Source organism: Aptenodytes forsteri, unplaced genomic scaffold, assembly GCF_000699145.1.
Source record: "Aptenodytes forsteri isolate BGI_AS27 unplaced genomic scaffold, ASM69914v1 Scaffold349, whole genome shotgun sequence".
NCBI lineage: Eukaryota > Metazoa > Chordata > Aves > Sphenisciformes > Spheniscidae > Aptenodytes > Aptenodytes forsteri.
Window position 1 is genome coordinate 5,244,435 of NW_008794452.1, and position 11,507 is coordinate 5,255,941.

The 11,507-nt window shown below is 49.5% G+C and overlaps 1 protein-coding gene across 1 annotated transcript in view; it reads right to left on the bottom strand.

The window, feature by feature from the left end:
* Window positions 1-11,507, bottom strand: part of ADAMTS14 (ADAM metallopeptidase with thrombospondin type 1 motif 14) — a 36,330-nt gene that overhangs the window by 10,042 nt on the left and 14,781 nt on the right. The window contains exons 4-7 of the mRNA XM_019474921.1: window positions 8,034-8,117; window positions 6,202-6,358; window positions 1,094-1,199; window positions 777-920 (exon numbers count right to left, since the gene is read on the bottom strand). Of these exons, the coding sequence (XP_019330466.1) occupies window positions 777-920; window positions 1,094-1,199; window positions 6,202-6,358; window positions 8,034-8,117 (491 nt within the window). The remainder of the gene's footprint in view (window positions 1-776; window positions 921-1,093; window positions 1,200-6,201; window positions 6,359-8,033; window positions 8,118-11,507) is intronic.

Sequence of the window (11,507 nt, forward strand, 5' to 3'; positions counted from 1 at the left end):
TTTATTTCTCATTATCCTACTCTGATTTGATTGGTAATGAATTAAATTAATTTTCCCCAAGTCGAGTCTGTGTTGTCCGTGACGGTAATTGGTGAGTGATCTCTCCCTGTCCTTATCTCGACCCACGAGCCTGTTGTTGTATCTTCTCTCCCTTGTCCAGCTGAGGAGGGGAGTGATAGAGCGGCTTGGTGGGTGCCTGGCATCCAGCCAGGGTCAGCCTGCCACAGCAGAGTCCCCGAAAGACAAGCATCCCTCCCCTGCCTGCAGCTCCCTAGAGGACAGAGCACCTTGGCGCTAGTGGGTACCACCACTGCCACCTGCTTTCCTGCCACTCTTCTAGGCCCCGACGCACAGAAAGCTGCTGGCCTGTTTCTACACCTTTTTTTTTTTTTTATGCAGCGCACAACATTTTACAGCCTAAAGGATAAACCACACAGGCTGCCCAAAGCAAATGGCAAAAATATTTGAGATCTGGATCTGTGCTCCACCAGCAGAGATCTACAAACTATTGCTCTGTTGACATCTCCAGCTTTTATCAGGCTCCTGTTTGCCTCCAGCCTCCACAGCCCAAAACCAATTCAGATTTGTGCAAGGAACCAAAGCTGTTAGTAGAAGAAAAAGGGAAAATAACTTCCCAAGGACCTGTTTTTGCTATTCTTGCCAAAACAAGCAATCCCAATGGGGACCTGTCCACCGCTTGCTTCACTCAGGAGCTGCTGGGTACAAAATGCAGGCAGTCACACCATCCGAAGGGAGAACATCCCCTCCTGACTTACTGAATGTAGCGGTTGAGCTCCTGCTTGCTGCAGCGGGACCAGTGGTAGCGGTGGAAGGCGGCCTGGACCAGCGGTGCCATGATGCTCCCCATGCTGGTCTCATCGGCACAGCGGTTGCCCTGGCCATCGTGCTCCATGCCTAACCTGGTGGAAAAAGCCGGTGTAAAGTCAGGTTCCCGGGGGATTTACACCAGCCCATTCATGCCACGGTGGTATGCATGCCTGTGCCAGCAGAAAGTCCCTTTTGCAAAGAAAGGGACACCACCATGCTTGTCCCCCCACCGAAGGGGATGGCCAGCTGTGTCCCTGTGACTTACACATGGCCAGTCTCATGGGCGACGACGAATGCAGAGGAGAAGCCGTCTTCGTGGTTGAGGGTGCAGCTGCGGAGTGGGTGGCACATGCCCGTCACCGGCGCATAGCCTGGGGCAACAGAGAAGGGAAGGAGAGAGGAAGAGAGGAGAGAGAAAACCTTTGAGAGAGGGGGGGAAAAATAAAAAATTTAAAAAAAAAACCAAAACCCGCAGCCTGGCTTCACTGCAACAGGAGGAGAAAACTAAGAGGAAGGCGCTGAAGCGGAGGAGCTGCCCAGATCACTTGGACGGCAGCCCAACAACTTGCTCACCAATACAACCATCCCGGCTGCCAGTGCCAAAAGCAGGCTGAAGTTACGCTGAGGCTTGCCGGCATCTCTCTGCCCTCGTGCCAACTCACCTGGGCCGGCGAGAGGGCAGCCAAGGGACCCATGGGTGCTTTATCGGTGTCAGTGACCACCGCCTCCCAGCCCAGAAATGGCATCCCCCGCATTCTTCTTTATTAAAAAAAAATAAAGAAGAAAGGAAGAGAGAGAATAAAAGGCATGAGGTGTCCCCAAGAGCCCTGCCAAAAATACAGCCTCGCTCACCGCAGGCTACAGGGGACCCCTGCCATGCACCCGCACATGCACCCGCACTAGCCCCAGGCACGGGGGCACCCCCTCCCCCGCCAGACAGAGCCGGGGAGGACCATGCACCTCCCCAGCCCCCAGCCCTCGATCAAGAGCAGTGCAGTGGGGCAGCTGTGGGCAGGGAAGCCTTCCCCCCACCCATTCAGCAATGCGTCATCTCAATTTTGGTTTATTTTCCTTTTTTTCTTACATTATTTTTGCCCAATTCAATGAATTCCTTGGCACCTTCTAGAATTTACTTTCCAAATTTTTTTTTTTTTTTTTTTTTTTTTTAAAAGACTGACCCTTTTTGGCATCAAGGGAAAGCAAGTTAGTGAAGGAAGGACTTACAGGTCCAAGAGGCAAAAGCAGGGCAGGACCATGCTGGATAACTCTGCCCTGGGGATAGGGATGCTCGAAGAAGAAAGGTCAGTGAGCCAAGAGGGAGGCTGAGCTGCAGCAGGAGAGGGGTGCTGATGAGCTGAGGGTAGACACACACCCCTACGCCTGCCCTGCTGCACACACCCCAGCCAAAATACGGGGTCCACCGAGCCCATGTGCCACCATCCCTGTGGGACACTTGCTCCACACCAAGCCAGCGACTCATGATTAATTGCCCTGGAAGAGGGTGGAGAGGAAAGACGCGATTGCACTGAGCTTAATTCTCAAGCTGAACGAGTGGGTGGGTCCCGGCACCACGCAGCTGGCCAAAGACAAGAGATTAAAGCAAAAAATAAAAGGTTTCCTACAGCTCTGCCCTAAAGTCAACAAGAATTGACTTTGTGGCCACACTGAGAGGATCAGATGCCTGATGGGACAAGGGACAGGTTGCTGCTGCACCGCTGGACACCCAGAAGTTACCATCACCCCGGGCATAAGGCAAAACCAAGGGGGTTTGGGGCGAGCATTTCCCTCCATATTTCTATTTATCAGCTGAGCGGAGATTTTCTAGGGTGTCCACCTGCACTGGAACTTCTAAAGGAAACTTCTCTCACCATAATAATTTAATTTTTCAAAACAAGCCCAGACACGAACCTTTGAAGGGCTCACTCACGTGGTATTTTGTGGGAAGCGATGGATGCATTTTTTCCTCTGCTCCAAGTGAAGGAGAAGTCGGGTGAATCCAAGTTGCTGAGCAAAAAGCCCAAGATTAAATAAACACCCAATTCTCATTACATGCAGAGCAAGTTCACTTCTGCCTGCAAAGCACCATGTAACCTCAGAGAAACCCCCACAACCTCAAGGATCTCTTCAAAGCAGCCTGCTTCAATAAATACACTCAGTGTTTCATTTAATGGGGGAAGCGTTTCTTTTTCATCTTCCCGACATTCAAGTGGGCAACGAGACTTACTCCAATGAACAAATAAACTAAAACACCTCAAGAAAGAGAGCAGAGAAATGACATGCTCAATGAGCACTGCAGTCAGAAGGAAAGCAAAAGGTAACAGGTCAAACTAAGAGCTTGAGAGAGAATCAGATAATTGGGTTTAACCATACAGTAATGAGTCAAATCCTGGAAAAATCATTTTAAAAGGGTTTTTTTTCCCCCCATGAAACTTTCCACAAGAAAGAGTAAAGATGTGGAAAGTTTTTTGTACAAGGAGAGAGCAAATATATTTTGTCTAGGATGAAAATGGGACAAATTCCCAACCAAAGAGGCTCTGGATGTCTGGATGGGAGATGGGACAAAGGAGTATGAAAAGGTGGATGCTCAGGAAGGCAGACACTGATCTCTCACAATTAAGACCCCAGTGAGAACTGGAAGAAGTATAAAGGGTTCTCCATGGGAGAATGATGGCAAGAAGTAACTACCTGGAAAATACTTAATTGGTAAAGACTAGATTAGCCTGCAAATGCTTACCAGACACACACAGAGGAAAAGCAGCATGTCCTCACCGTACCGGCAAGACACCAGCCAGTCTCTTGCTTCCTCCAAATGCACTTTATTCTTCTTTATGGACATTTCCTACCTGGTTTCAGCCTCTCTGACCTTCTATGTGGACCACCAGCCTGCTCAAAGGCCAACTGTGGGTGATTACAGGGCAACAAATTAAATCTAAGCAAAAGCGTCCCTCAGCCTGGGCCAGAAAGCTCTCCGTGCCCGCCCACTGCAGAGGGACATGACACTCTCTTCTGGTTTAGATGGGGCTTCAGTAGCAGCAATTAATAATTTACAACCCATCTGTCCATCCCCAAGAGGCATTTCTCTTTGAAGGGCAAGGGTTTATTTGCAACTCACGTACGAGGGCAGTGCAGCTCAGTTGTCCCTCCTGGCCCTTTCCCTTCACACCTTCTAGCTTCCCTCGATTCCCAAAGCAACAATTGCATCAGCTTTCCAAAATTTCTCCGTGCTGGCCATGACTGCTCCCATCCCCAACAAGAGATGCCATGAGCAGGGCTGTTGCCAGCACCAAGAAGTTTTTGTAAACCTCCTTAAGGCTCAGCTTGGACCTGCAGCAGAGAAGAGCTACGCCGCAAGACCGCAACGCTTTGCAAGGACTTGCATCCAGCTTAACCAGTGCCGCAACAGACCAGACACTGGTCTGGTTTACTGGCCAAGGGGAGGTGACACGACGCAGGGAGAGGTATGAGCTGTGTCTGGTGGGGATGTGGTGATGGAGCACGGTTGGCTCGCTGGCATGGAAATAGCCTGGGCTAAGAGGACACGCGGGTTAACGAGTCAGATTCAGCCCCGTCTCTGTGGCTAATTGGGCACACAACTGTAAGGAGTGATGAGGCATCAAGCTAAGTACAGGCTTGACATTTAGGCCATTCCCAGGTCCCTGTGACTTGGAGGACTTCATCCTCAAAGGCTGCCTTTCTCCTGGCTTGTTGATTTAGGCTGTAGGGTCTTTGGAGCAGGACCACCTCTGCCTTCAGCTCAGCTTCAGGGTACATATGAGCAGGGCAGATGCTTCCCAACTGGCACATACACCCTACAGCAGTGGCTAAAGAAGCCAGCAGGTATTTGCCATCACCTTAGCAAGCCGCTTAGATACCACCAATGAACATATGCCATGAGCAAGTATTGGAGGTGCCGCGGTCTGGTTCTTCATTGCATATACCCCCGAGCTGAAAAGGGATGATATGGAGCTAAAAGGACGTTGTTTTGAGGAAAAGAGGCAAGAGTAAGCAAAGTGTTACTATTCCAGCAGCCCAACAAGAGGGCAGTTCCTGATGGGTGAGGAGCACCCACACCTTGTGCCATGCAACACAGCCAGGCAAGGACATGGCAGCCATGGGAACTTCTGCAGAAAGCAAATGTCCGTCCTGGAGACGTGTGAAAAACAGGGAGCCAGATCCGCAGGGAAAAGGGGAAGGAGCTGGAACGAGCATCCCTAGAGCAGGGCTACTGAATCGATCTCATGACTCCTTCACACCAAGGGGGAGTCCAGCCAGTCTCCCCCTTCTGCCGACATGCCAAAAAAGGTCCTCTCACCAATGCCTCTGGACACAGTCACTTTGCCAGGAAGGGTCTAGAAAAACGAAACAAAACCTGGTATTTCACCCATGCTGCCACATGACTCTGGATGAGGTGCCCAAGGCAGGTCAACAGCTCAGCAGGGAGGCTGTTGGCACAACCCAAGCTCTGCTCTTTGATGGCCAACAGCATGTTCAAGAGGGCTTCCAGCTGGATGTCTCCTGTGGTTCATCCCCTGCTGCAGGGAGAACCTTTTCAGGGAGGTAATTGAGACAAGGACAGGACTCTTTCTCCATCTCTCTTTCCTCCCATGCACACCAGAAGGACTTGTGCTACAAATCAGTGTGACATTACCAGCACGTTCATGGCATCAAAGGGAGCCTCCTGATGGGAAATTCAGACCTTGCCACCAGTGTGGGAAGGAGGAGGTGGCAATTTGGAGGCAGTGGGCTCAGGAGAACTGGGAGAAGTCACTTCTCATGATGCCACCAAAGCATCTGCGTTTCTAATGGAGCCGTGAAATGCCAGAAGCTTTTCCTGCAAATTTTTTTAATTTTTTGCCTAGGTCTCTAACTTCTCAGACCATGTCAGCACAGCCTCTGCACCAAGAGCTGCACCAAGACTATTACCATCGCTCCTTCCGACCTCCTCTTTGGCCCAGGGTTTACTCAACACTCCCATGTCCAGTCCTAAGAGGGCCAAGAAACCAACCCATGTAAAACCAGGTTTTAAGGTCCTCCAGAGGACAGAAAGGACTGACTGGCCCCATGAAACTCCCTGTGGTATTCCATCTTTTTTATGTTATTTTTAAACTGTTTAGGGCACTTTGGGACAAGGGGGATTGGTGCATGAAACCAAAGTAAGGGCAGAATGAATAAAGATAATCTTTTTATCCGTTCAGGTTGATGCTCTGGATTACTTCTGTCTTTTTTCTACTTCACATTAAAAAAATACCAATTTTTATAACCTTTTTCTGGACCTTACTGGCCAAGAAACAGACTGTGTTTGCAAGAAATCCTCTCCCCTCGCTGGCTTTCCCCCAGCAAACTGCACATACCTGATCGAGATAAATACAGTACCTTGCATACCTGCGGGACCAAAATCTTGCCTGGTGAGGAATACAGCATGGTCGTGGTACTCGGCGTGCTCCGGGTCAGAGCGCTGCTGCGAGTGAGCCCAGCGGCAAACCTGCTCCAAGCTCCGAGACGGGTTCCCTCGCTCTATCAGGCTGACTGACTGGGTAAAGAATTAAAAATAAATAAATAAATAAATAGACGGGTAAGTTAGTGGGGGACAAGGAGCCTGCCAAGAGTTTTGGGGTCAGAAAGACTCCTAAGCAGTGCTTCTCCATAATTAGAAGCAACAACATCCTGCTTTGCATCTGCAAAGCATCTTGCGCCTTTTTTTATTTAAAAACAGCAAGGAAATCATTCCCACAAACGGATGTGGTCTGGTACAGGAGGGTATATGACCCTCTTCAATCACACAAGTGCTCGGGACAGCAGTAGGTAAAAGAGGAGAGCAGCTGGGAAACAAAGAGGATTCGGATTCCCAGCTCCTGCATGGGCTCCTCATTGAGACGTCGCAAGATGCTGATGCTCAGCAATGAGCAGAGCAATGCTCCCCTGTAAAACTTGACCCACAGAGACTGAAACCCCAATAGGAAATAGGTGGAGGTGTCCAGGACTGTTTTATAGCAGTCACTTTGTCCTTCATCTTTTTTTTTTTGTTCAAGATTAGCATTTTGCAAATTATGCTCTATAAAATAAATGATGCACTATAAAATAAATGATGCTTTCATGTAGGTACCTGCTGAGCTGCAACGGTGGGAAGAAAGGTAAGAAATATTGCCCTTCCGCTGGCCCTTAAGTGGAAGCCACGGAGGTTTTACCCTACAAAGTGCAAGGTGGGAGACAAGAAGCCGCAGGAGGACTCGCTCAGGAAGCATCAGACCTAAACAGTGGTGAGCTGAGATCTCGCCCGGATTCAAACATCTGCTCATCCCTGGGTCTCTAGGAGGCACTGGGTTTCTGCCAGCCAAGCAGATTTCTGTAACAAGCAGGGGTTTTTTCCAAGATCTAGCAGGGCTTATTTGTGGACCACACACACAGACACCACTGTGTTGAGTCATTAATACCCTTGCTAGAATGCTTCATGTAGGATAGGGGCTTGCCGCAAAAAGTATAGCAAATCACATTGTTTTAAAGAAAATCTTTTGGCTGCTTGCACTCAAACAAGCCTTAAAAAAATAAATGCAACCTGAGAAGCATGAAACCTTCCCATGCTTTTTCTGTCTGTGCCCAAGCCACCCAAGAGCTGCGGGAAAGCCAGAGAAGCCTTCCAGGGCAGCTGAGTCAAGGCTGGGATACAGGAGATCCTGGCCTCGGCTTCTCCTCACTAATATCCAGCTGCTACCAATTTGGGAAGCCACCTTTGTCCCATCATCTACTGCCACTCTAGAGCTTCTGAGGAAGCTTCTCATAGTTTTTCCCACACCCCAGAGCAAGCAGATAAAGGCTGATTGCAGTCATCTGCCGTCTCCCCAGGGACCTCTTTTTGCCCTGGGGCTGGACTGCTATGGGGCTCTCCAGACACCAGCCAGATGATGGTTCAAATTCATCCCTGCTCAGCACAGTTGTCACTTTGGCTTCGGTGGCTGACCTGAACGGCCACATTTTTCCAAGCCAGGGCCTACCTAAGTGCTAAATATTATGGTGATGAGACACTAAGCCATGGTGTCGCTGCACACTTGCCAGCCTTGGGAGAAGCCGCAGCTGCCTGCTGCGCCTATACTGCATTTCAGAGACCCTCCTTCCCTCACGGGGCAGGGCTCGAGCCGGGAAAGCGGCCGAAAAGCAGGGGCCAGCCTGAATAGCATCTCTTCCTCGCCACATCTGAGTGCTGTATTTACCTGGCGGTATCCCACCATGATCATCCTGACCAGCACAATATTGATGTGAACGCCCAGGGACTCGTCGTGATAAATTTCATCCACCTGAAGAAGGGAGGGAAATAGAACAGAGAAGAAGTTAAGATCATCCCAGCTCTCAAGCCCTTCCTGTGTTCAGCTCTCAAGCTCCCGCGTTCAGCATCCTACTCCGCTTTCCAAGACCGCACAAGACCAGGTGCAAAGATCTCATCTCCCTCCTCCCACCCCCAGCTTTTTTTTTTTTATGATCATCCTGACCAGCACAATATTGATGTGAACGCCCAGGGACTCGTCGTGATAAATTTCATCCACCTGAAGAAGGGAGGGAAATAGAACAGAGAAGAAGTTAAGATCATCCCAGCTCTCAAGCCCTTCCTGTGTTCAGCTCTCAAGCTCCCGCGTTCAGCATCCTACTCCGCTTTCCAAGACCGCACAAGACCAGGTGCAAAGATCTCATCTCCCTCCTCCCACCCCCAGTTTTTTTTTTTTATTTTCCCCTGTGTAAAAAACATAAAGTCAAAAAGCCAAGCTGGAATAAGCCAAATTTCCCCAGGATGGGTGGCTCAGATGGTCAATGACATCACCCATCCCATCAAGAGAGCGGAGGAGGGCTGCGTTTCCCATGGAGGCTGCCTCCACCGCTGAGCATCTCGCAATGAGCTATTGCCCCCTTCGGCGTACGAATTCCTCATATGGAAGGAAACAGTTCGGACTCCAGCATCCTTGCATTTGGTGGAAAGAAAAAATGGCTTTTTGGGGAGAGGCGAGCGATCATATCAAAGCAAGGGCATTACTCAGTTATACTGGTGAGTCAAAGTTGACCTACCACTTCAGAAACCCCAGGAGAAGACGATACAATGAAAAAAGAGGGAGGACTTGTGAGTCAATAAGATATCTATCAACATCAGCTATTAAAAATGACTTTGCAAAGGAAATAATGAGCTATAATCTTTTCCTTCTGCGTTTCTAGGATGAATAAACAAATTCTACTCCTAAGTGCTACCAAGAGAAGAAGACATCCAGACGAGAAAGGTCCCTGTGAGCTGAGCGTGGTGACAGCTGGCCGCCAAGAGGCACTGAGCGAGCAGCCATAAACCCACGCAAGCACAGGAGATCCTGCACCAGCCTTCACCCACCTGCACAGCACGTGTGAAAATACAGCTCAGACAAAAAAAATACTGATTTTTAGAGAAAGGGACTTTCTTATTCCCCAAATGTCTCCAAAATGAACACTGCCACAAATGGGGGTTCAGTGCAGAAGTTGAAGTCAAATTAAAACCATTTTTAATATTGACTAGAATTAATGTTTAAATTAAGATATACTTTTTCAACTTTGTCCAAGAGAGAAATTATTTACCTTGGTTCTATCATCGCTTTCCAGACTAGATGAATATTATAAAGCCAGATTTATGGAGCTTTTCTCTTTTTTCCCCCATTCCTCTTTTTTTTTAGGCTCAGATTTGAACTCGAGGGTTGGGTGACAACTGCCCCTTCACTGCTGCCCGCATCCAAGTCTGCCATTTTCCAGACTGCACAAGCCCCCTGATTTATAGGCTGTGCTTCTGTTTGAAATACCCACTCAGGCCATTTTTAAACCCAAAGACCCAGCATTAACACTTCACCATGACAACTAATACTCCCGTGGAGCATCTCCAAGCTTTGCAGAGAGGTGATGCAGGTCCTGAGCCTGCCACGTCTGGAATGCAGCAAAATTGATTAAAAAAAAATAAATAAATCAATAAATAAATTGCCAGTCCATCCCCATTAATGCATCCCTTTGGATGCACAGGCTGTAAGTCCCGCGGGGTCACTGCTTCAGCAGCGTGGAAAGACAATGCCGCACAACCCATCCTCAGCTCACCCCTGCTTATCATGGTTGGGATGCTCCTTCACACTGCACCAGTACCTTTTAAAGGCATTTTGTAAGAATAATGAGAATATGATGGATTTCTTCCAATGCTAACTCTTTTTTTTGGGATGTGCGCAGATGGGAGGGAGGTTGTGCAGCGCTGCAGCTGGGCTCCCGCTTGCAAACATTACTCATACCTACAGTCCCACCAAAGCACGAAGCATACATCCCAGCAAGGAGCTGCAACAACCCAGGGGGGGTCACGCTCAGCCCCACGTTTTGGGACGTAGGAAGCTTTGGCATCCCAGAGAAAACGTTAGCGGATCTGAGAAGTCCCACATCAGGAGTATGACCCTTTACAAAAATATTCCAGCCTTAACGCGTGTCATATGACAGGTAATATAAAAGGGCAAGAAATGGGGGGAGAGAAGGAAAAATGAAAAATATGCTATGGCCCTGAAAAGCCAGAGCGCTGGACCTGGAGGATGGTTCAGGGGAACAAGGGGGAAAACATGTCCATTTCCTTCACTTTCCAAAATCTTTACGCATTTTCCTTCACCACCAGCACTTGTCAGGAGCTGGAGCACCATTAAGCCTCCGCTTCAGTCAGCGCCTCAGCATCATCCACCGGCACTCTGCTGCTTTTTCCCCGCTCCCAAGGGGCCCCTCGATCCATTGGGATGAACTATGTTCCTGCCTTAGTGACCTCTCCGCCAGCCGGAGCTCCTGGCCAAGCCACTGCCTGACCCGGCCGTGACTCGGAGCATCCAAGGGGGCAGCGCAGACCTCTCCCTTCGCGGCTGCACAGGATATTTTGGCAGGATGCTCAGCAGACCCCCCAGGCAGCAGGAAAGGATGCTCCGTGACAGCCTGCCATGTGGCAGCCCCAGCCAGCAGGAGAAGAGGAGGGTCGCATCACCAGGAAGAAGGAGCACGAGCAGAGGAGCTGTCAGGGCAAGAGCTTCGCTCTGTGCCAGCTGACCTACCACACAGCCCTCCTCTCAGCAATGTCTCTTCCTACCAGTGGTGCCTGTAAACAGTCCCCAGGTCTGAGACGAGCTCCCTGCCCCAAACCGTGCACCCCCAGACAACATTAGCTACCCTGGGAGAAAGAAAATATCCTAAATTTGGGAACAGCAATACTTTTCACAGGCATTGACAACTAAACTCATCAACACCCTCCCAGCACTGCACATCCTTCCTCAGCCTTGCTAAAGCAGCAGCGATGGACAGCAGCAGGACCACGAGCAGCTTAGAAACAGCTCATTAAGGGATTAAGACACAAGAAGCTGTATTACTCCAAGATGGGATTCGATCCCCTAAATCTTCCTTTTAAAGCAGTACTAAATCCCACTCTCCTCCAGCTAGCAGGGACTAGGTACCTCTCCAGCCTCTGAGCCAAAGGGTTATCCCCAGACCCCAGCCCCTGTTTTTTTCTAGGGGAGGGCAGCATATAGGCGGGGATCTGCACCTAACAGATACCAGCTCAGCAGCAACCTTTACGGTTAATTCAGAAAGCAGATGTGGAACCAGACGGCCCAAGGCTACAGACTTCCCTTAACAGCCAGATATAAATAATTGATCGGGGGGGGGGGGGAATAAAAAGG